Below are 25,968 nucleotides of genomic sequence, written 5' to 3' on the forward strand. Positions count from 1 at the left end.
CTCCAGAATATAGAGCAGCTTTGAAATCCTTGAGAATCCCAGTCCACACCTGCAACACACGGATCAACACTCGTAAGAAAAATCCATTTTTAATTCTTTTTGAATTTCTACTCATGTGTGTGCACACCATCACATCCCCAGGGTTCCAGCTGGCCCTGAAAGCCACAACTCCCTCACAGGCTCAGCTACAGAACCTGTGGAAATGTGGCAGGGCACAGAAACTCCCTGAAGGAAAGAGGGAGGGTAGAGCTCCTTCATCATCATCATCACTCCTCTCAGTGAGGCAACTGCTCTCAGGGCACAGCCCCAGGTCTAAGCACTCATTAAGGATTGCAGCACAGGATCCAAACCCTAATTATCTGTTGTGGCAGGATAATTGAGGGACCCTGGAAGCCAACACATCCATGGTGGGTGATGCAGTGAAACAGCTCTGAGTTAACACTGCTATAATTATCCCATTAGACAGGGAATCATTTTGCTACTTAGAGGCAAAGTCAAGGGACATTTTAATAACAGACTCTTTAGTCCTGTCTAGAACATGAAGCAGTTTATAATCCTATTTTATTACTCCTGGTAGCCTTCTGCACAGAAACCATTTGTGTAACTACATATACAAGATATATGTGGAATGTCACCCATACACACAGAATCCCTGATGGTTTGGGTGGAAAGGGACCTAAAGATCACCCAGTGCCACCCCTGCCATGGCAGGGACACCTACCACTGTCCCAGGGTGCTCCCAGCCCTGTCCAGCCTGGCCTTGGGCACTGCCAGGGATCCAGGGCAGCCACAGCTTCTGTGTGCCAGGGCCTGCCCACCCTCACAGGGAGGAGTTCCTTTCCAATACCAAATCTAAACCTACTCTGTCAATTTGAAATAAACATAAACCCTCGTTTTTCTGCACTCCCATCAGTTCAAAAGACCTTTCACTGCTTTCCCCAATTCAAAAGCAATTCATCATCTTCTGGAAATAAATAGCTCTGGCTGTCCAGAAACATTTGCTGGCACTTGCAGTGCCTTCCAGCAGAGTGGGAACAGCAGTTGCTCTGTCTCCCTGGGCACTGGGAGCATTTTAAGCCATCATGCTCCTCCTTCCCTGGTTTGTTTCATTCACTGAAACACAACACAAACAGTCCTCAGACCTGTGCTTCCCCAGCTTTGTGTCTCACTCTCAGTCCAAACAGCAAATCTGGATTATCCAAAGCCCAGCAAGGTGTGATTCTGTACTCACAAAGCTTCTTCCATAACTCCCCTGTTATTTAAGGGGAAGGAAGTCCCAAATCATGTGAAGCAAGGCCAGAGATCCTTCAGAACCTCAGCCAACAATTGAGCTCTGAGGTGTTGCTTGCTGTGTGTGGACAACAATTCCCACTGCCCCCTGTGCCAAGGCTTCCCAAGACCCAGGGAAGTGCTGCTCCCACAAGGAGGGTGTGCTACCTGCAGCCACTCACCTGTTTTACATTGTATCCTGCTTTTGCACTAGTTTCAATGAACATTACATTCAACTCTTTGGCTTTCCTTTCTCCTTCCTCAATGGACACTTGTCTGGGGAAGAAAACACAGAGTTAGAGGAAAAAAAAAACTCATAAAACCCAAACCTGGACAAATGCCTCAATAATTAAGATTTATTACACTTTAAAAAAACCTTTAAGTGCTTTATCTGAAAGCACCTAAAGGGTTTTTTTTTTTTTTTTTTTGCCTGCATGGAATGTACAGCTGCTGACAGGTATCACCACTTCACTTCCATGGCACACCCAAGCAGAACTCAGCATTCCAGCAGAAAAACCAAGTGCTCACCCACAAATCCCTGCCCAGAAAGCTCTGCTTTTATGTCTGAACAATTAGCAATCACAGTCCCAAAATAGTAACCAAAACCAAAGTATTTCCACAAAAGTCCAAGTGTAACCACCTCATTTGGGAGGCATTTTGTCCTGTTCTTCCCTGGATATGTGTTCCACCCATTAGGCAGAACATTATTAAGAACAAGTATTTGTAACCAGTTTATTCATTCACTGGTGTGGGCTCTAGTTAACAATCCCTTCTCCCCTGACATCTGTACAAGCTGGTGATGGTTTTTCAGCCATGTGATGGAAATTTGGCTTAGTCAAAAGAAAGAGGATTTAAAATTGAGATTTCTCTAGTCACAGCCATCTCCAGAAAAAACAAATACATTACAACATACTCCTTAAAACAGGAGCAAACAGCAGCAGAGTAAGAAAAGCAGGATTGGAAAGCTGGGTGATTGGCCCATACCTCTTATCTGCTAGATCTGTTTTATTCCCCACCAGCATGATGATGACATCGCTGCCCCGTTCCGTTCTGACGTCGTCGATCCACTTTGTGGTTTGCTGGAAGGAGTTTACATCTATCAGAGAACAGTGGAGAGGGTTAGCACTGCAGCTGTCCCTCACAGCTCACCAGGACACACATCTGCACTTGGAAAGAAAAGCTTCCATTTCTGTGCAGTCACGGAGGAGGGTGATGGAGAAACAGCGAGTGGAACCCTGAGTCTCCCCACTAAAGGACACAGAGCTCTGGCATTGGTTTCAGATGGAAAAGTGCCTCTTGACAGGTGGGCTCAAAGCCCCAGAGGGAGCTGAGTCCATCTATAATTTGGTTTTGACAGCACCTAAAATGAGAAGTCTTATCACTGTGTTTCAGTTCATTTTTACATGAATTATTTTCTGTTGGGAGCGGGGATTAGTTTTTGCACTCTGCTACTCATGGCTGGTGCACCTACAGAGGTTCCTACAGTTCCCCTGCTTTCCAAAAATCCTCAATTCCAGCCTTGCATCTTGTACACTTGAATAAATTTTTATTTTCCTTAGGGAATCCCAGGGTTATATAACACAGCAGCAACTCCCGTGCACTGAACGCTTGCCTTCAAAACAAAAACTCCTCAATCTTTGCATAAAACCAAAAGCAGAAGTTTAACCTCTTCACAGGCACGTCATGTACAACCCTTAAAGCTGCAAGGTAAGAATCCCAGACTCTGTGGTGCTTGAATGGTTGCATCCCACAGGGAAAAGGGAGTTGGAGGGAAGCTGCCACAGAGCTCAGCATTCGCCAGTTAGTGACACAAAGAGCATGTGAGCAGCCAAAGTAGTTTCAGTGCTTAGGAAAAGGGGGAGGGCTCTGCAGCAGTTCTTGAAAAGTATTGATTTTTTTTTAATGGCTTCTACTGCAAAGTAATATATTGCATGCTAGACAGCCAAGACTTGATCACTTGCCAGTGTCTTAATTCCCTTTACTGCAATATTGAATTTGCTGGGTCAGGAAAAAATTCAGAGTTCACAGCTAACCTGTAATTTTAGCTCAAAGGAAAGTGCCATTTTTAACAATTAGACCTTTTCTAGGTAAAGCCCCTATTCCTGGCTGTAATCTTCTAGTATTTATAAATCAAAGGACAAGAACTTATGCATTTGTGCAGAATTAGGCCATTGTTCTCAGTCAATTCTGGTTTAAAACTAATACTGTCTGAAGGTTTAGCTCCCCTACAACAGAATTTCTGCTCTTTGTCAGTGAGGAACTGGTAAGTTAAGGGGTGTCTGGACTGAGGGGAGGGACAGAAGGAGCAGGGCTGAAGAAGCACTACTATTTTAGTTGACAAAAATGTACATACCTTAGTAAGGAATGAAAGATCAATTGTTAAAGGGTAAGAGCTTAGTAGTAAGTTTTGCATCTTGCAGCATGTGAGAGTGGCTGATTCCAAGGAAAATGTGATGTTAATGCCTTCTCCCTGCCAGCCCGTGCCCAGAGTTCATTTGAGGGGGAGGGTGAATGAGGTGGAGCAAGCTACAGAAGTCTCCAGTTTGAGAATTCAGATACCCATGGACACAAAGACCAAAAGGCACAGGTGATGTTATGACCAAAGGCAGATGGGAGGAGTGCAACAAGAGCAGGCAGGACTGGGGGACTGAAGAAAATGGGATGGGGAAGGGTTAAAATGGCCTCTGTGAGACACTTCATACATTGCAACAGCAGCAACCACGGGGCTTGTGTGAAACAAGCAGAGAAACCACGGTTTGTCATGCCAGCACGAAGCCCAAGCAGATGATGTGAGAGGACATGCAAAGCTAAGCTAGAGGATGAAAAGGGCAGAGTATTAGAAACGCAGAATTCCCCCCACTCACTTGTGATATCATAAACAACAACTGCAACAGTGGAGTCACGAATGTAGCTAGGAATCAAGCTCCTGAACCGCTCTTGACCTGCTGTGTCCCATAATTGCAACCGTACCTAACAAAATCAGTCAAACAAGCAAGAGAAATGAGACAAAGGTCAAAGGCAGTGCAAATACCTACTTGTGATATCGTACACTACTACAGCAGCAGCAGAGTCACGGATGTAACTGGGAATGAGGCTACGGAAACGTTCCTGACCCGCAGTATCCCACAGCTGCAACCTGATCTGTGGGCGGGAGAAAATTAAAAAAGCCAAACTGCCACTAAAAGTAAAAGAGTCAAGAAATGTTTCACTTTTTTTTTCTTCCAAAAAATATCTAAATAAAAAGGAGAAACTCATGCAGGAGCTGCCTGGGGACTGGGAGCAGCAGGACACTGTCTCCCTACAGCAATCTCTCCCAAGGGGTAAGAGCAGCCAAACTGGGGGGGGGGGGGGGGTGCAGCTTCCCAAAAAATGCTTCCCTTCCAAAATGGGGGAGTGGAAAGGCTCAGCTTCCAAACTGAGAGCGCCAACAAGCAAGCTACAGCTGAAGTGGTGGAATCACCATCCCTAGAAGTGCTCAGAAGGGTGTGGATGTGGCACTTGGGGACGTGGGTTAGTGGTGGCCTTGGCAGTGCTGGGGATGCCGGGACTTGATCTTGGAGGACTTTCCCAGCCTCAGTGGTTCTGTGAAATGTTCACCTGCCCTTCTCCCTACAGGAGAAATTCATGCTCTGCTCTCCTTGCTCAGGACTCACACAGGCAACCTCCAGCAGCATGAAGGATGGTTGCTCGTGAAAAAGCTCCTCATGTCTGGTTTTTGAGGATAAAATGCTTGTTGTAACTCTAAACTGCAAAATAACACTCCCAGACAGGCTCAGTGGCTCTTACCAGCAAGGCTCTGGAAGAAAAAGCAAGGCACACTACAAGCAAGGTTGTATGGCAAGGTGTGCAAGAGCCAGTTGGGCCAAGGAAAGCACATCTCATCCCTCAAGCCCTCTCCATGCAATTCCATTTACTGGGGGTTTATCCAATCCCATTTATTGGGTGTTCATCACAAGCTTCTGCAGCACTGCAGTTTTGTTTCTGCAAATAGCTCAACTGAGGCTGAATTTCTTAATTAAGAATCTGAGCTCATTTTAAACCACAGCTTTGCTTGCACAGAGGAGTGATTTCACTTGATGAGCTAAAACTGCACCAAGCAAGGAAACAAGTCTCATTTGTGCACTCATCAGAAGCCACCTTCTTTTTAAACAAGGAGTATTAAGAGTGTGGAACCAGCTATTAACTGGCCACATTCGACAATCTGCATTTTACCTTTCTGTCTTGTGGCACCAAAAGCTGAAGGGGTTAAGCATGGTTCCCCTTTCTCCAGACTCCCACCATCATTCACCCCTCAAATTATCTCTTTCTTCACAGAGGATGACACCACATTTCCCATCCCCACTGCTGTGTCTCCACAGCACTTGTCAGCCTGGAAGCAGCTGGGAGATGAAGGCTCAGCCTGTGCTTCCCAGTGATCTCACAAGTGTGGGCTGCACAAAACCAGATGCTGGTCCTCATTTCTACTGTTCATAGAGAAAAGCAACAAAATCTTACTCACTGTTCGATCCTCCAAGTACATGGTTTTCGATAAGAAGTCAATGCCAATTGTTGCCTGGAAAGAGATGACAAAACCAAGAGCTTGTAAAAAAAATGTCAGAACACCTGCAGTGATTTTCAGGAGAGCAGCAGAAGCTGCAAGAAAACAGGTTTGTTTTCTTGTTTTTAAGATATAGCTTAATTCAATAAGCAATTTGTTTAATATATTCACCACCAGAACAATTCCTTAAAGCACAAAAGGTTTTAAGCTTGACTCGGGGCATATTGACAGTTTAATCACATATTTATTTGGGTAGCAGCAGGGATTTCAATGCATGTGACAAACTGGTGTCCCCCAGCTAAACCAAGATTGGTGGGCACACTGCCTTCTACCCAAGTGCCACATATTTCCATGGATCTTCACTCTTCCAAGCAGATCAAGGCAGACGCCTACATGATCCCTAACCAAAGCTTGGTTCATCGTAAAGCAGCAAAGCTGCACCCAAACTTCCCAACACCAGTGGAGAACATCTAAATGGCAGTGGGAGCCATTCCCAGTGTCCTGTCCCTCCATCCCTTGTCCCCAGTCCCTCTCCAGCTCTCCTGGAGCCCCTTCAGGCCCTGAGCTCTCCCTGAAGCCTTCTCCTCTCCCAGCCTGTCCCACCACAACAGGGAAGCAGCATTATCAAGGAGTTGATCCCAGCACACCCAATACACCAGACTTTTACTAAAACAGATGTGGGGCCACAGCACAAAGGAAACCATTCCCAGCACGTCCATGGAGGAGGGGAATGACTCCTGGTAAAAGAAACCCCTCCAATCACATGGTTTTATTCCAGGTGTCTGGGTTTCTGGCACAGCACAGCAAGTTCTTACTGACAAGACAGAGGGACACAGCTGAAGTGCTCTCATCCAGCAGCGAGCAGAAGGAATCCAATGCACAGCACGGATTTTTCTAAATGGCAGCTTTCTATTTTTAACAGCTGAACATAAAGAGCCCATGTTCAAATGATAGGTTTCAGAAAAACAGGCATTCAAAATGTGCCAGAAATGTCCAGAACAAGCAGATCATCCCTGAACTCACCTCCTGCTCCAGCTACCCATGATCAGGTGCATTAATACTGAGGTCTCAGGGGTCTCTAGCCAATCCTGGGCATCCAAAAATGTCTGGTTTGGGTTGACACCAACAGGCAGTGTGATTTTGGCCAAATTCCTGGAGCTTTTGTGACTGGTTCCTTCTTCCAGCCACAGCACCCACTAGGAGGTATGGCCCCACCTCAGGCACAACTCCAGGAAAACCTAGGGGTTTGGATGAATGGCTCTGACCCAAGTCCATAACACCCACTCTGGACAGGCAGCACTGATGCCTAAATCCAAGTTGTCTTGGAAGCCCTTAGGATTTCTCACTGTTGTAAATGCCACTCACTGGTTTTACAATCATTTCATGTATTACATCAGACCACCTTTCCATGGCGGCACCCTAAAGCACACAGGGTGAAACCTCCTCAAGAAGAACTGGGACACAAGCTCAGTAAGGAAAAGGAGCTCTCCTAAAAGAAAAATACTGGGGAAGGGATGAAATCCCAGCTTAAATAAAAGAACTGCCTTCAATGTCCATGTAATTACAGTGGGAGGAACTTGGGAGGAAGCAGTGATGTGTGCTCCAGCCCTCCCACACCATGGAAACGTGGCTCTTACCACAGCTCAGGGACAACTCCCCATCCCATTTTTCCTAGCAGCAGCAAGGAGGAATTACTGAAGGAGGCAGCAGGGGAATCTCTCAGTTCAATGAGATCCTTGGCTAGACACTGAGGAACAGGAGAATCACATTTTCCTTTTTTTTTTTTTTTTTCCTGTTACCTCCTCCTCCCAACCCCCAAAAATCCTTCCCAGGCACCAGGGAACAGATTTTTCTCAGTTTCGTGTATCCAGAACATCACCAACTGCAACCAAGTCATGAAACATGTTCTGCTTGGAGGAGACACTTCAGGAAACCAAAATACTCTCATATCTCACCACATTTTCAGCTCATGCTGAATTCTGGGAGTGGGCAACGCTGACTGTTCTCCTGGGCTGCATTGTGCTCATTTGTAAAATTGTTTTCTAAGCATCTTAATTTTTTTATAAATATATTTTGTATTATTTTCTAGCTTGTGTCAACTTGTTTGAAAGAGCTGGGTACCTGTTATATTTTCCACATATAGGGATTAGATTCTGGAATGACTTTTCCTGCAATGGAAGACACAGCAGCAGAGGAGTCTCACACAAGACAAAAATACGGATTCACTTACCTGGTAGGTGTTGTCAAAGCTGTCATACATGAACCTGGTGATCAAGGAAGTCTTCCCCACTAAAAGAAGAGAAAAAACCATGGATTCAAAGACCAATTTCAGAGCAGGGTTTAAGCAAGTGATTTAAAAATGGTTTACTGTGTCCAACAGATGCATTGTGTGCACTTAAACTTCCTGCAAGAACAAGAGCAGTTATTGACTTTACAACTGTAAAGTCACTTTTCTTTCCCCCTGTATCATTCCCAACCATCAGATTTGCTCTTAAATATTTGTGATTTGAGATGAAAACTAGTTTCAGTGCTCTGTGTAATTTTGGTTGCACTGAATGACCTCAACAACCCCCGTAACAAATTATGAGCAACAAAAAGCTCTTCTCACTCATAAAACATGGGATTTACTCACTTTCAGACCCCATCATCCTCACAACACTTATTTTCTACTCCTCTAAGACAAACACCACAGCCTAACTCATACTTTAAAGGCTTTTTCCTCCTCCTGCATCTTCACCTGGAGGGATCAGCAAGATCCCCAGGAACTGGAACATCCCCAGCTGCCTCATTATAATGTGCAGAAATCCTCTTAATTGTAGGCCAGTTATTCAGGAAGCAACTCAGGGGTGCATCCCAGAGTTTTTCCCACCCTCCTTGCAGCTGGAATTTGCCATCTCCCATAGGCAGAGGAGAGGAGCTGTGCGACTTGAGTTGGACACAAACACTGCATGTGCAAATAAAAGATAAAAAGGAGTGCTCAAGGCAGAGCTCTCCAAGCAATATCCCAAGGATTTCAGTTCTTTGCCAGGGTGGACATCCAGTGAACACGGGGATTTAAGGCAAGATTAAGGTCCCTTCCAACCCAAACCATTCTGTGATTTCCGGGTGAGTTTTGGAGGGTTTTGTTTGTTTGTTTTAGATATTACCATAACTATGTCACCAAAATCACCAGCACCCAAATTAAGCAGCATTTTCATTTTCACTTAACTCTGAAAAAGGGCTAAACAAACAGGAACCCAGCAGACAGCCTCAGAGAGATGAGATTCTCCCAAGCCAAAATCTGAATTCTCACATGAATTTCTAACATATTCTGCTCTGGAGGCACAATCCTGTTTCCCAGCAAGTTAAAAAGCTCCTTCACAAAGGCAGAGCAAACACTCCCTGCACTGAGTAGGTTTTCAGAAACAGCACATCCCAGATGGGAACGATTCCTGAATCCCTCACTCAGATTTGTCCCATGGATATGCTGTGAGGGAGGAGGGATTCATTCCAGGCCCTCAGGAGACACAGGCAAGCAAAGCCAATCCCCTCCTGCTGCAGCACAGGCCGAACCCCAGGAATTGATCTGCAGCATCACAAACAAGCTGCTGGTTTTCCTCACGTGGCCACTGATGCAAAGAGCCACATTTAACCCCTCACAGGCCCAGTCTCACCCAGGAAATTAGCTCTGGTAACTCACAACCCCTGAAGGACAACGAAGTGTTCCAGAAAACTCTTCCCTTCTGAGTGACATGTCTTGGAGGGGATCTGTCCATAAATCATGAAATACAAAAATATTCTGTTTGTTCCTGGAGCCTCCCTACACTATCTTCACTCATTTCACAAAAAGAGGGGAGAAATAACGTACTGCTTAGCTTGTTTATATTTCAGTATCTGCTTCAACCAACATTTGGAGAGAGCATCCTAATGGACCGAGTTCCAAGGCATCTCTTCTCTGAACAGACCCAGATTTATATTGACAGGCAGCAGATCAAGATGGCATTAACACCAACTGCTCACAGTTTTAATTCCATGAACACTGAGGCACTGCCATTCCTCCTTTTAAAAAACCCAAAGTGACTCCTTTTAGAAATGCTGGCAGGAATGAAAGCCCACAGTTCCCACTGTACCCCTAATTTCTGCTCTGCCTTGCTGCCTGTATGTTCCTCAAATTCCCAGAAGGCAATAATTTGGGAGTGACTGCAAGCAAGGGAGGGGACAGATTCAGAACTCAAATTCATCTTGGAAAACGCCAAAACAACCTCAGGAGGCAATGAAGCCCAGCAGGGAGAAGCAGAACACAGTAATACACAGAGACAAGAACAAGCAGCTGCTTAAAATCCAGATGGGAAACAACTGGATAAGTAATCCAGGGGTCACAGCCCAAGGAACAGACAAGACACTCAAGACTTCAGCTTTGTTTCATTAAGATGTTGGTTTGGGGTTGTTTTTAACCTAGTGAGTTAATTTAATCTCTTGGAAAAATTTCCACACACAAGCACGTCCAGGGCAGCATTAGTCAGCAATGCAATAAATATCCTGTAGGGCAAAATATTCCTGGTATGCTGCTGGAACAAACCCAAGGAAAAGGTCAATATCACTTCCTTGAGGGACAGAGGTGGGGAGGAAATGCTGGGAATGGGAATTGCTTTGACTGGACACACTGACAGCTACAGGAAGCGAGGGGAAATCTCAAACAATTCAGGAGCTGAGAAGGAACTTTGTGGCCAAAATCCAGGCAGCCTGCAGAGCTCACAGCAAGCAGCTGAGAGGGCAGGGGCAGGAGTGACCTGCTGCTCAGGGAAAGCTGTCTGCAGCCACTTGTCCCTCTGTAGATTAAGCTCTAACAGCCAACAGCTGAGTCCAGCCACAACCCAAGCAGGAAGGGCACAGAACTGGGAAACTGAGGCAACTGAACTCCAACATCACTTATTCAGCTGGGCAGTGGATTCTCCTCCCTCCCCTGGCATGCAGAGTTGTCAATGCCATTCCACTCCAGGAATTTACATCCATAAGTAATTAACCAAAGAAACCATTTGGTTCAACACCAAGCCTGACATTCTGGACATTTTTCTGTCATTAAGAGGCTGAACAATGGCTTCACCAAATGAGTTCTTGACTCCTTCCAGCTTTCCATCCAACAAAATCCACATCAAACAGCTCCTGATAACACACTTGTGCCTCACACACCATTGCTTGAGTGATTGCTGTGATTATAAATTCTTAGAAGGTTTTGGGTTGGAAGGGACCTTGAACACCAGCTCATCCCAACTCCTTGTCCCCAACAGGGACACCTTCCTCTGTCCCAGGGTGCTCCAAGCTCCATCCATGCTGGCCTTGGACATTTCCAGGGATCCAGGGGCAGCCACAGCTTCTCTGGGCAGTGCCAGGGCCTCAGCACCCTCCCAGAAAACAATTTCTAATTCCCAATATCCCATCCAGCCCTGCCCTCTGGCAGTGGAAAGCCATTCCCTGTGTCCTGTCCCTCCATCCCTTGTCCCAAGAGCGTCTCCAACTCTTCTGGAGCCCCTTTAGGGAGCTTTCAGCTCTCCCTGGAGACTTCTCCAAGTGAACAACCAGGTCTCCCATCCTGGCTCCAGCCCCCAGAGCACCTGCTATCATCTACCAATGTTCACTTCTGAAGGGATCCAGCTCCAACAGGAAGTTTTAAGCTCAGATCTGACTTGCTGAGATGGTTTTCTTCAGCTGGATCAGCTCTGGAACAATCTGGACCTGGTGGCTCCCATCATGCACTGGCTGCTCACCCCATGGCCGTGAATTCTGCAAGGCTGCAGTGTTCCCCTATGTTCTTAGAGAAGAAGAAGCTGGCTGTTCTGATACATAAAATTAGGAAACTGCTAAAAGGAAAGGTTTGATCATTGGTTCAGCACAGAAAGCAGTAGATGCCCCAACACCAACACCCTCCTGAATCAGCACGTGAACGGTGGCAGCAAAGAGCCAAGTGCCCAAAGATGACCGAGGGAAAGTGGTGAAGATCCCATCAGAGACACTGCCATGAAGCAGGAGGGGCTGAATTCCAAGGCTCCAGCTCCTGGAGGGCCCCTGATGGATGCCCTCTGTCTGGGAGCCTGCAGCCACTGCCTGGCAGGGATTTCACAGAGAGCTCAGCTGCAGGATGGAATCAATACGCTCATCTCGTGCTTCCAGCCCCTCTGATCCCACAGCAGCCCTGGAGACACTCCAAGGTCACTGCATCTGATTGCTGCAGGCTGCCTCTGTCCTGCTCCTGGGGACATCTGTGTGCCCAGCAGCAGCCCCAGAGTGCCACAGATCCACGGTGGCTCTGGGGAGGAGGGCCCAGAGCCCTGAGGTAACACAAATCCCCTCCCTGCCAGCACCAGCACGGGATTACAAAGTCCTTTGTTGGCAGAACCTGCAAAGGGCTCAGGCACCAGCCAGGAGTGACCTGCAAGGAAAAGTAATTGGGACTGTGCCACTTGGACTGGGTGATGCACAAGGAGCAGACTGACATCCCCCCTCATTTTAGGCACATCATACTCACAACCTCGCCAAGGATTCTTCTGGAGAAGCCACACTTTAATCACTGACTTCATCCTAGTGGTTGTTTAGAACCTTCAAAGCATCAGCAATCAGGAAAAAACCCCAAGAATTATCTTGAAAGCAAAATAACCTTAAAAGTAATCAGCATGTCCAGACTGTTCAAGTGGAAAGCTGTCCCTGGCCTCTCCCAGCTCTCAGGAGCAGCCTTGGCCAAGAGATCCAACCTGCTGAAAGTCAGAGCTAAAGGGAGGAAGAAGAGCAAAGCCTTCTCCTCACTGTGTAATCCCCAAATGTCACTTGCCCTTTGCATGACTCCTTTCAGATCTAATTGAAGGATAAACCCCAGTGACACTACAACTTTCATACCTAAGCTCACCTCAAAATCTTCACTGGAATTATTTTGCTGTGGAAAAAAAAAAAAAAAACACCCAAGGCACCAAAAGGAAAAGCATTGCTAAAAACAATATACTGAATTATGAATGCCTCAAAACCATTTTTAGATTTGTGTTTAAAAAGCAGCCCCAAAAGGAAGATGCACAGAGTTGACTTTTACTGATCTGTGTGAGCCAGTAAAAATATTTTTAGGTACGTCATTCCCAGCACTGCAAACAGAAATGCTGTATTAAAGGGATTAAAGCAGCTTCTTTAAAAAAATATAAAAACACCCCCCATCCTCCCCTGCTGTTTGCTGTCAAGCCATGGAAATTTCACCTGGTTCCCTGAAAGCAAGACACCAAACTCATTCACTCCCCAAGGCACTGGCAGAGCCAGCAGACTGCACTCACCCAAGGGACTCTCAGGCAGGTGAAATGTGTCTCAGTGCCATGAGGAACCTGGAGGATGGAACCCAGCCTGGTCCCAGGGAGCAGAGGCAACAGCCACAGGTGGGGAGGTCTCATCTCCTCGCTCTAATTAAAGGGTTTTTTACCCTGATTTTTTTCCCTATTGATTCCACTCCTGCTTTATTGTCAAACTTATTTTATTCTGCCATTTCTTTCCTGATGGGAGATGAGATCAGACCAAAGGACCACCTGAGCCAATTCCTTACAGATTAAGGCCTCAATATTTTTTTGAAAGATCAAGAAAAACTAAAATTAGCAGAAAGCCTGCAAAATACAAACCTTCTTTAAATCCATGCATGGACCCCTCTAAGTAGTATAAAGAAAATGGTTCAAACAGCTCCTTTTAAGATAATTTATTCCCAGCCTAGTAAAGATCTAGGTTATAAATTATACTGTGGAGATGTGCTTCATTATTTAAAATTCTGTTTAGGAAATTAATGTAGAATATCCAGAGAGTTACAGGGAAACAAGACCCAGAAAAACAGGGACAACTTAGGTTTGCTGTATATTGCTTTTTGAATTCAAGAGATGCTCCATCACTTTCTACCTTAAATATATTTAATTCCTCCCAGAGAACAACTCACCTTGATTCTGGCTGATTCTGGGTTTGGTACTCACTGCAAGAGGAACAAACAATGGCCTGGAGCTGGTGGCACAGATCAAACAGGGAGATGAGGAAGGGAAATGAAAGCAGGGACAGGGAGCACCCCTGAGCACAAAGCCCCTCAAACTCCAGCAGCTCCAGCCCTTCTCTTTTACCAGCAGCAATATTTATTGTCTGCCAAAGGACATCTGCAGCTGCATTGCCTCCCACAGAAGCAGTGAGGAGCCTGCACACAACGTGCTGGTGCCAAATATTGGTGTTCAGGTATTTCTTTGGCAGCTCAGGACACGTTTTGTAGCATCCACAAGGACACTTCTAAAGCGCAAGGAAATAAATCACAGAACCATTTTGGTTGGGAAAGCCCTCCAAGATTATGGAGGCCAACCATTCCTCCAGCACTGCCAAGAACATCGCTAACCCATGGCCCAAGTGCTGCATCCCCAGGGCTTTAAATCCCTCCAGCAAAGGGGATCCAGCAGCTCTCACAGGGCTACAAACAACACCCACATGGCAAACCTCAGCCCCAAAATAAGTCAAGAACTTACACACAGGCTGCAGAACCTGCTCTGAGCCTCCTGCAATGACAAACAGCCCCAAGGATGCTGCTGGCAGCAGCAGAGCAACCACCTCCAAAGGGGTTTTGGCACTTCATTTCTGGAGGTTTTATGGCATCCTACCTCGGAAAGGAACTCTAGAAAGGCAGACACAATCAATAACAATGTCAAACAACTGCAGCTGGCCTTTTCAGACCAATGAATCCCTGCCAATCCTTCATCTCTTTTCAGGTCACCACCACAACAAGGCCTTTATTTTGCCTTTTAATTAAAAGCACCATTGAAAACTGTTTGATACAGTCCTGGATCAATAACTTTGGCTTCAGGCATTGCTGGCAGCCTGGAGCTCTCAATTTGAGCATGGCTGGCCTGTACCCACAGAGCAGAGGAGAAACACACAGAAACACAGGGACTGGCAGTGGAGCATTCCCACACCCAGTTCCATTCCCAGGGCAGCCTGTTCAGCCCTGCTGAGCTCCAGGGAAAGGTGCACTTGGCCTTGCCCTGTTTTTCATTTCCATCTCCTAGCCAGCACTTGACAGAGCCATCAGAAGTGACTCCTCTCAGCCATCACCACAGTTATTCAAAGACTATTTACAGAAGAAACAATCACAATGAAAGGCTCTACAGAAACCAACCAGAGAACAAGGGAGGCTTCTAGAAGCTCCAGGTAATCCTGAAGCATTTGGATGCCCTGGAAGTGTCCAAGGCCAGGCTGGACAGGGCTTGGAGCAACCTGGGATACTGGAAGGTGTCCCTGACATGGCACTGGATCATCTTTAAGGTCTCTATCAACCCAAACCATTCCAGGATTCTGTGATTCATGGGAGAGTGTTGAGCCTCTTAAAATTAAATTGGTTTTTTAAAACCTAGATTTTAACCCCTTTCCAGATGATCACTAATAGCCCTGTCCCAGTGCTCCACACAAAATGGGGATGGATTTAATGAGATCCAACATGTGCTCAATGAACCAGTGGAATAGCACTAGTTATAATAGATAATATTATATAGTATTTCATAAATATAATACATAATAAAGTGGCCTCTTTCCTCTGCCCTCTGTACATAGCCCTGAGTATTTTAAAGTATTGCGAGATCCTGAACAAAAAGTTGATTATTTGCTCATTGTAAATTCAATTCCCCTGGTCCTTACAAAGATTCTATCTGGACTGGACTTTTCAAGGCAAGATGAGACAGCTTTATGACAGCTGAAGGTGGAGAGATGGGTTTTACTCATTTAATGAAGTAAAAAAAAAAAAAACACACAGCCAGAATTTTGCTGTTGCTGAGGAAACTTCCATTTTCCTTTCACCCTGTGACAATCAGGTGCCTTGAACTTCAGTCTGCTCTTTGTGAGGGGAGAATTTCTGAGCTCAACCTTTTAAAGCCTCAACATCCCAGCAAGTTCCTAAAGGAGGAAGTGTGACATCAGCCTTCAGCTCCCCAGCACGGGTAAAAAAAGCTGCACTTAGCAAACTGGAACAGACCCCGAGCCAGGGAGAGGAGCCTAAATGGACGGTGGGAGGCGCTGATGAATATTCATGAGTGTCTGGTGCAGAGCAGCGGGAAGGGAAGCACGCAGTGGAGTGACCCGGCTGGATGTAACAGGGAATAACAAGGAATGGCACCTACCCGGCAGATGAACACACAGAGCTGCTCTGGCCATGGCTGGGATCACCTGCAGCTCGGCCCCACGTGCTGCAGGACGGGATACAAAGGAAGGAGCCAGGCCCTTTGCACAGCAGCACTATTTGAAACTCTGGGCGTGTGAAAAAAGCTGCCTCACCCTGCATTTCTCTTATTTCTCATTCCCAGACAGAGGGTAGAACTTAGTTTTTGGTGTAACTCTTAGCAAAATCATCTGCTGTATTCATTACAGCGCCAGGAAAACAGGGAAGGGCAGCTCCTCAAGGCTCAGGGCAATGTCCTCAAACAGCAGCAGAGCTGTTTGTCACCCAGGAGAGGGACACTGAGACCCAGCCCTGTTTGTCACCCAGGACAGGGACACAGACCCAGCCCTGTTTGTCACCCAGGACAGGGACACTGACACCCAGCCCTGTTTGTCACCCAGGACAGGGACACTGAGACCCAGCCCCGTTTGTCACCCAGGACAGGGACACTGACACCCAGCCCTGTTTGTCACCCAGGACAGGGACACAGACCCAGCCCCGTTTGTCACCCAGGACAGGGACACAGACCCAGCCCTGTTTGTCACCCAGGACAGGGACACAGACCCAGCCCTGTTTGTCACCCAGGACAGGGACACTGACACCCAGCCCCGTTTGTCACCCAGGACAGGGACACTGACACCCAGCCCCGTTTGTCACCCAGGACAGGGACACAGACCCAGCCCTGTTTGTCACCCAGGACAGGGACACACAGACCCAGCCCTGTTTGTCACCCAGGAGAGGGACACACAGACCCAGCCCTGTTTGTCACCCAGGACAGGGACACTGACACCCAGCCCCGTTTGTCACCCAGGAGAGGGACAGTGAGACCCAGCCCTGTTTGTCACCCAGGACAGGGACACTGACACCCAGCCCTTCTCCCTGGCCACCACCAAAGGCTCATTTGCAATGGCCTCTACAAGAAATTCACAATACTCGTTTCCAGCCATGCCAAAAATGAAGTTTCACACACATTTGGGATCGTGTTTAAAGACCTGCCCTTGCTGCTGAGAAGCAAACACGACACAGAATTTTGTTGCCACCCAGTTGCCATCAGAGCAAAGGGGTTTCAGTTCCAGTCAATCTCTCTGGGCAATAATCCATGGAAACAAGAGTTTTCATGCCTGCCCCTGCCTGTCAGGCATTTCCATCGTGTACAAAAAGGGACCAATTACTCCCTGATCTCCAACAACCAGTAATCAAATGATTAACACTTCGGTAACTGCCTTATAAAAAAGATGCCTATGAAAATATGTGTTAGCCTGAAAAGCTCATTAATTCTCATTCATTCTTCTCTTTGGGCACCTCAGAGCACACTCACAGGGTTCTTGTCCACAACAATTCATCACAGACAGAAGGAAATGGAGGCTGATGCACTTCTCTGACCTAGAAAGTGTTTTTTTCCCAGGGTGTTGCTGACAGCAGTGCCCAGCAGGACCTGTAACCCCACTCCCCAACTTTTCAGTCAAATTCAATCCAAGCCAGAAATCAAAGATTTATTTATTTTCTTTCTTCCCAAGAGATGCTTTTCAAAATCTACAAGTTCAAGGCTGGTTTATGTCTTACATTTGAAGCCCTCAGCCTTGCTTTAGATTAGATATACATCTGGATAGAGACAAACACTTGGGATTAAATCTAGCTGAACATCTCTCTGCAACTAGGAATGCAGAGCTAGTTAAACTTATTAAAAAACCTGCTCTCTTTTCCCTTAAATGAGAACATTTTCATTTTATTCCTAATCCTGCAGCATACACATATAATTCCTGCTGGAATTATATATATAACACCTGGAACTACAGGGAACAGCAGGAAGGCAATCTCACAGGTACACTGCTGCAGTTTGCTTTAAAGATTTGGCAAAAGAGTTCCCACAGAATGGGATGGGTTGGAAAAGACCTTTAAAGGTCATCCTGTCCAAGCTCCCTGTTGGCATCTTCATTCCAAACAGCTCAGGTGGAACTTCCCTTCCTCAAGGGAACCCCAAGAGCACCTCTGTCACTGCAAGAGATGTGAGCAGGATCCTTCCTGTTACACAGCCATTCCCACCATGTAAAAACCCAGGAGGGTTTTACAGCTGGCAGCTCCCCATTGAAGGACAAGCAGAAAAAAGCCTGCCCTGCCCCTGATCCAAGCATTCAGTGCCATATGGATGCATTTTATGCAGTCCCCGGGCATTTTAAAACCAGCCAGAGAGGCAAAGAATTGTCACTTGTGTTTAAAGCTCAGCAGTAGCTAAAGGGAAAAGGAAGAGGCAGAAGAGAGTATTTTGTATTATCCATCTTTTTCTGAGGCAACACCAGCCTGTTAGCTGTGTGTAGGCAATTTAGAATCCTATTTTATTTAGCAGTACACTTTTTCCTTGAGGGAGATGCCAGTTAGTTTTAGCTGGTATCTGTATTTCTCAGAAATAAAGTGAGGCACAAGTTAAGACTGATCATCACTGGTCCCAAGGCAGAAGGCACAGCCTGGACACATAAAACTGGGAAAGGTTCCTCTTTGCATTTTGGGATGTGAAAGGATCACACAGATCAATAAAAATGTGTGGAGACTCATTACAAGTTTAATGACAAACTGAGAACTCCTTCCCGCTAAGCAAATCCTAATCAGCACTGGCAGAGTTGATAAAAGTAGAACAGTATCCCTGATTATTAATGCACAGGCAAGATTTCCTTTGGGATCTGCACCAAGCCTTGTGACAGGGACAAAAATACCCAGTGATAAATAGCTTCATTAATTCTTGTGGGTTTTGTCAGTAATTAGCTTGACTCTTCCTCCCAAAATGGGAAATAAATGAAAGAGCACAATGCAAACAAATCTTGTTCTGTTTGCTCAGTCACAGCCACAAAGAAATGAAACAGTAAAAAGGGGTCAGCCTCTGGTTCTGACTCAAAATCACACCCTGGAGTTCTTTTCAACAATGAAAAGTTTTCATATAAAAGTGGGGGTGTTTTTTACCATCCCACTGTAGAAAAGGATAAACAAGAGTCAACCCTGAACAGGGTTGGAATAGATCTATTAAATATAACAATTCAATTACTCTGTCAGTATAGTAAAATATGGAAATGCTACCTCCTAAGCACAGCTACAAAAATGCATTTTAAAACCTACACCTTATGTTCTAGAGATGAAACCTCTTGTTTGCTTTGCTGCAGAGGAACTCCAAGCCAGGCCTGTAACACAACCAGTGCTATTTTCACAGTCTGAAAGGTTTCTGAAAGCAACCTAGCCAACAGGAGTGGCACAAGTGGAAGAGCTCCAGGCAATCCCAGCTCTCCTCCCTCAGGATAAGTGACACAATGCCAGGGAGGAGCCAGACTCCCAGTCTGCTGCTGCAGGAACAGCTGCCATCTCTCATGTTCAGAGCGCTGAGCCTCCCATCATTTCACACAGAAGGGGCAAATATTCTGACTAAATATGGCTGAAGTCAAGTCCTGCCCATTTCTGAAATGCTTGGTGGGTTTTCTACATTTAGTTTAGGTTAAACTGGTGTGGAAACCAGAAACCATCTTCAACTTGCAATGGCCAGGCAAAGCAAGAGTTTTGGCTGGGAGGAGGAGCCTTGGAATCCCGTGAAGAGCTGAAAGCCAAATGCTGCCATGGGGGAAATGAAACATGAACACCTGGAACCACAGGGAACAGCAGGAAGGCAATCTCACAGGCCAATTGCTGCACTGTGTGGTAAACGTGGCTTCATTCAAATCAGAGAGAACAACCCAAGATAAAGCAACCACAAGATCAAGATTTGGAGGAGCTGTGCAGATAAGGAAAACAAAAGAACAGGGAGACACCAGAATTTTGCCCAAGCTGCAGGGGATGAGACAAAGCACCTAAAGGAAAGGCCCCAACAATTCTCACTCCTAAGGGGTGCAGGACAAGTGTGACAAAAGCATGGAAAAGGCAAAACACATCTCCAGCTGTGTCCCATGCTATGTCACAGCATCAGGGCACAAATCTGGGCCCCTTGGAGTGGATAGATAAGATTTACACTACAATGGCTGGAGGGAAATCCACACTAGGATGCCTCCCACTTCCGTGGGGATGAGTTTGACACCAAGCAGAGAACAGGAATTGTGGGGGATACACTCATGTTCTCATGGATATCACTTGGCTCATTTACTAAAGGGTACTCACAGGCCACCTTTACATTTCAAAGACTTCTCTGCAGTCTCTCATTTGCCAGGAATGCACAAAAACTTCAAAATTTACAGACTCACAAGGATTTTTTTTTCACCACAGCCTGAGGACTTGGCTTTCCTTCTTATCTTACATAGCTAAGGTTTTTAAAATAGCTTCCAATGAGGCTTCAAATAGTCTCCAAAGGATTTTATCTTTACTGCTCACAAAAAGCCTCAGGACCCTCAGCTTGGTAACACAAGGCAGCACTTGGAAATATTGTAAAGCACATGCCAGGGATCTTCTGACCAGGTGAGGATGACTGTGGAGCTGAGGAAGAAGGAAGATTGAGTAGCCCAGCAGTCCATGTGACCACAGCCTACCCAGAATTGCTCAGGAGCAAGGCACAGTGAGTGGAGGGATTCCAGGGGGACCTGACCAACAGCTCAGCTGGCAAGTGCAGCACAAACTGCAAAGAGGAGGACATTCCATGCAGGAGATGTCACTGGGAAGCTACTCCTGCATCTCAGAAATTATTTTTCCAAAGATGATGAACAGCAGCAGTTCTTGCTAAGTCACCTCTTTTGGACTCCTCACTCTGGTTGTAAACATGGGTTTCACCCTGGGAAAACAAATTACAAACCAGGACTGGATCCTATCCCCAGCATTTAGTTAGGTGATATCTCTAAGTACATTTCTGTGAGAAAAGAAGCACATTTAATAGCATATTTGTGAGGCAGAGGACTTGGGGGATGACTGGGGAAAGGAAGGAGGAACAGTGACAGATCCTGGCTAGTGACACCCTGGCAGGTGACGTTTCCTTCTTCCCAAAGCAGCCCGCTCATTGTTGCTCCAATAATCCCAACAGCACCACTCCAGATAAACTCAGCACCATCTCAGCAACTCAATTTCTGGACAAGGCATGGATGCTGGATTGCAGTGTTTGGGTTGAAATTTCAGAACAACTCAATTTTATCCCAGGTCATTCAAGTTTTGCTTGGAGTGCAATGAGACAAATTAAATTATTTTAGAGACACATCCAAAAATTCTATTCTATTCCATTCACTTCTCACACAAAAATTTCACCTATCAAGTTTATTACTGTCATGCAAAGACAGCTCAATATTCTTTATATATGATGGCAGTTAAAGCCCATGGGGATGAAAACACTTTTTGAAGCTGCATCCAGGTTCTATCATTCCAACTTTCCATTAAAAACCAGTGCAGGACTGAGCAAAAACCCACCAGGAGACTTTCTGTAATTAAACATTTGTAAGATCCAATTTTTACATCCCCGTATTTTATTTTTAAATACCTAATTATCTGCTCGTAAAAGGCCTGAATGAAATAAAATGCTACATATGGAGAAGCAACAAAAGTAATTAAGCCACTCTGGACAGACATTACCTTGGAGGGGTGGGGAGTGGCTCTGGAAAGCACAAATCACATGGGCAAAAGGGGAAGGAGCCAAGAGCTCTTCCATCACCTGAAGCAGGATGGGTCCCTTGAACTGATTTCCAAATTTACAGCCACTTTAAGTCCTCAATTTAAGTCAGAGACTAAATGCTACCAAGCCATTTTTGAAAGAAGCAGCAGACAGTGAAAACATAATTACAAAATTCTGGTTTAGATACCTTTAACACAAAATTTGTTCCCATAACAAACAATATTCACAGGCCGTTTAGACAGAAATCTGCATAAAAATCCTCAGACAGAACACTTCCCAAAAGTACCTTCTGTTAAATAAACTGCAAATGATAGGCTAATGCTTCATCCAATATGGAAACACTGCTGATTCCTCAGAGTTCTATTCCTGAAGGCTAATGCTTCATCCAATATGGAAACACTCCTGATTCCTCAGAGCTCTATTCCTGAGGCAGCAGAGAGAGAGGCAGCAGGGAGCAGCCACCTGAGGATGCATTTCTGAAGGGAAGCATTCCCTGCTCTGAGCATTATCCCCATGCAGGCTACACCAGCAGGTGCCAGCATCCAGCTGAGGAAATCCAGGCACTGCTTCCCTGGCCAAACGGAGCCCTTGGAACAAGCTCCAGCTCCCTCCCCAAAGATGTTTTGCCCTTGAAAGCACAACAAGCACTGCTAAGTCAGCCATTTCCAGCGAGGAATTAGAGAAGTTTCAGGAGACCTATTAAAATGCAAGGGATTACCATCCCCTTCTCTTCCCTCCATCCTTTAACTCAGTTAAATTTTGCCTAATGTTTCCCCAGCACCATTATCCCAGTGGCAAAACAAGCAAATGCTTCCTCTGCTGACTCCCTACACTGCCACAAAGAAATTTCTGCTCTCTCACACTGTGTGACAATTTTCCTGCTGGGGGAAGGAGAAAAGAAGAAGGAAAAGAACAGAAGGGGATGAGAGCTGCATATAGCAATCTCCTGAGCGATTCCATCTGATTCCCACAACTGACCATCTCCTGGGAGCACTGGAAGGATTAGGAGCTGCTCTCTGCTCCTTCCACACACAGGAGGGGCAGAACAGCTTCCACAGGAGCTCCTCAAACTCATTCCCCAGGCAGACACACAGGCGAGTGTTTCTTCAGAAGCGACTCTGGACAAGATGCTAAAATAATCCTGATTTAAGGTGAATGCAGCTGGCTTATGAAGATTCAGCTGGCAAGGAAAGGAGTGCCTGGAGTGGCCTCAGTAAGCACAGCTCTCCTGCAGGCATCTGCTGATGTGAGCTGACAGGGATGGCTGTGGAGAACACCTGGGGACTGCTGTGACAATAACCAGGGACACACACGGGTCTGGGCACGTGCTGGAACTGCCCTGGCAGGCAGAGGGAAAACAGCTGGTGTCAAACACAGCTCAGGGACACCACAGAGTGGGCAGGGCAGCACAGAACCCCGGGCTTTGGGACCAAAACCACCCCAACCACAATTTGGTTTTAGCAACAGAAACCCAAAGGGTGTAAAACTGAGAGCAGCACAGCTGAAGGAGTGAGCTGTGGGCTCTGGGCTGCTCAGACACCTGTATGGGGCCAGCAGCACAATCCTACAATCCCTGGCATTAAGGGTTCAGGGAAGGATATCCTGACACCACACTGTCCCTTTCTCCTTCACACCTCCTGATCCTGAGCTGCCCCAGCTCCTCTCCTGGGAACTGGGGCAGGAGGGAGGCCAGCAGGCATTCCATGCTCCTGCTGCCTGCACTGCAAATTAACAACTCCAAGGTAAAGGATGTTAAACCATTACATCAACTCCCAACTCTTCAATGGGAAACTCTTCCTCCAAAATCTTCCCCTCTAACTTACTCCAAACTGAGACACTGACCTCTCCATATGCAGCTGACAATGAACTTGTTCCTTCCCAGCTGTGCTTCACAAATGCCTTGGGAAGAGCCACAGAGCCTGAAGGCTCTGCAAACCCAAAGCCTGATATTCTTCTGCTATCATATTTCCAAAGTCCCGTACCTTCTCAGCGATATTCCTTGGGGGCAGTTCTTCACAGCACAGACTCCTTCTTCTTCCTCTGCTTGTTGGTCAGGGCTCCTTCCAGGCTGTCCCTGCCAGGCCAAGCCCAGCCCCTTTTATCCCAGTTACCTTCACTGGCCACAGCTGCAGCCCAGTGAAGGACATCACAGCTGCAGCCCATCAAGAGCAACCGGGGCTCATCAGGGCAAGGCCTAGACACAGATATTCAAGCACAATATTTCCTCCTTTTCTTTTACTTACAGATATTCAAGTACTATATCCATCTAAAATTAAAAATAGCTTGTCTTTAAAAGGCAGAAATTTGGTTGCAAGTAGTAAAGGGAACAAGTTCTGCTTGTGTTTTATTCTGATCTCTTCTAGATGAATGGATATTCCCGAAGGAATTGTAGGATTCGACTACAGAAAAAAACGAAGTGTTTATATGAGAAACTGGGTTTGGAGCAGAAGATCCTTCAGACAACAATTATCTACACTCCACCTGGGATACAGTATCTTGAAATAAATACTCTCCTCCAGCAGTATTTTCCAGAAGAACAATTCCTTCATATTAAGGACACATAATAGTTGAGTTCCTATTTAACTGTAATATTGATTCTCTAAGAATTGTTTCTGACTTGATCAATTCCTTGTATAAAGGTGCACAGAAAATACTTTGGGGTCTTCAGGCTACCCAAAACCAGCTTTTAAGGGTTAGCTCTAAACTCAAGTCCTTAGGCAAGCAGCTGAGAAGCACCAAACCCAGGGAAAAGCACAGAGCTGCTCTTAAAAACATCTCATGTAGGACACTTCTTCCCCCCCTCCAGCTTGCAAGAGGCAAAGCTAAAAAAGCCTTTGCTCTTCCTGGGATCTGGAAGCAGGCAGGCAAACCCAGATCTCAAATCTCTGCCTCTGCCATGCAAGGCTTGCACAGACCAAACAACCAAATTTAAACTATCAGCCACACAATCCCCCAGGGACATTTTTCTCTAGATGGCAGGATTTACTGGAGGCAAAGTGTAGTCATTCACACAAGGCTCCTTTTGAGTTTCCTAAATCTCTCTTGCATTTTTAAGCAAAAATGTAGAATTCCTAAACCCAAGGAATTTATTTGTAACTGTGAATTACTCACTGTGACAGTACAGAGTCCACCAAGCCTAGAAACAGAGGCAACCTATGGACCCTTTGCATTTCACCAGAGAGGGGGAAATATTTTAACATCAAGATTGGAAAAGCTTTTTTTACTGGGAAAAGCTCTTTTCAAGTCTGCTGTTGCACAACAGCATCCAAATAAAGAGGTCAATTTTATGGGACACAAGTGTTTGATCTGCCTACTGTTTATGCAGTGTCAGGGGAAAAAAAATAAACACCATCCTCTTCTTCAAGTCACATTGTGGTTTAAGAGCAACCAGAAATAAAAATAAAAAAAGTGGAAGAGAATTACGGTCATGATTGTACAGTGGTGGAGAAAACTGATGACTGCCCAGTGAAAAAAAGAGCAAAGATAATTCAGCTAGGGCAGACAAATGGGAAGCTGGAAGAACAGAAAGAGTAGGAACATAATTATGATTTGAATACATAAATATTTAATATTAAGGGGCAGCTGGAAAAGCTGAGAAGAAATTACAAGAAGTGGTGAGTAAGCCCAGCAGTGAGAGACTGGAATACACAACCCTGTGAAAACCTCTTGGTAAAGCATTCCAAGGTCAGGGAAAAAAAGGAAACAAACAAAAAAGGTTGGGATTTCCTTGTGATGACACTCCAGCTGCCTTCAGCCATCAGCCCCTCTTCCAGCTGTGTCCAGCTGCTGCTGAAGGATTCACCTCTGGCTTTACCCCAGTCAGTGGTACCAGCTCAGCTTGAGGAGAGCCATCCTGGGTTTGATGGGGACACAAGGGACTTGGCAGCCATTTTGAGTGAGCCAAGGACAAAACACCCAAAAGCTGCTCCAGAATCAAGTAAGGGGAAGGGGAAAAACATAATGAGGTGCTAGAGACAAGACAAAGAAGGGAGCAAGTCTCTAGCAGGAATACTTGCCTACTGTTGTGAGGAAAGTCAGAAAGGAGTCAGAACTTCCTTCTCCATCTCCTCCACCACTCAGACACCCACTGCATGACTCCATCACCCAAACAGTTCAGATTTCTCTACCAAGCCTTCCTTCCATCAGGCCATTCAAAAAACCCTCCAGTCACTGACACCAGGGCTTCTCACAGCCAATGCTGTACCAGCAGAGGAGCACAGGAATGAGTATTTTCACCTCCCAGAAAAGGCAACATCTCCATTAAAAAAAGGAAGCTGCAGAGAAACACTGCTGCACTCACATTAACCCAATGCTGCCTGCCCACTCCTGTGGGGCTCCAGAGCCTCTGCAGGACTGGAGCCCAGTTGTTATCCTGCTGTATTTCATATTTCTAGGGTCCCATACTGTCACAATCATATTTCTAGAGTCCTGTCC

At 46.0% G+C, this 25,968-nt stretch overlaps 1 protein-coding gene across 2 annotated transcripts in view; it reads right to left on the reverse strand.

The window, feature by feature from the left end:
• The window catches only part of RAB6A (RAB6A, member RAS oncogene family), a 42,914-nt gene that overhangs the window by 8,654 nt on the left and 8,292 nt on the right, over positions 1 to 25,968 (reverse strand). The window contains exons 2-6 of one of the 2 annotated variants that reach the window (XM_063150244.1): positions 8,037 to 8,095; positions 5,768 to 5,821; positions 4,134 to 4,239; positions 2,254 to 2,365; positions 1,452 to 1,545 (exon numbers count right to left, since the gene is read on the reverse strand). In XM_063150244.1, the coding sequence (XP_063006314.1) occupies positions 1,452 to 1,545; positions 2,254 to 2,365; positions 4,134 to 4,239; positions 5,768 to 5,821; positions 8,037 to 8,095 (425 nt within the window). Of the gene's footprint in view, positions 1 to 1,451; positions 1,546 to 2,253; positions 2,366 to 4,133; positions 4,240 to 4,304; positions 4,411 to 5,767; positions 5,822 to 8,036; positions 8,096 to 25,968 lie in introns of both variants that reach the window. The other variant, XM_063150243.1, reaches the window with a different exon arrangement.

Source organism: Melospiza melodia, chromosome 2 (genome assembly GCF_035770615.1).
Source record: "Melospiza melodia melodia isolate bMelMel2 chromosome 2, bMelMel2.pri, whole genome shotgun sequence".
Lineage (NCBI taxonomy): Eukaryota > Metazoa > Chordata > Aves > Passeriformes > Passerellidae > Melospiza > Melospiza melodia.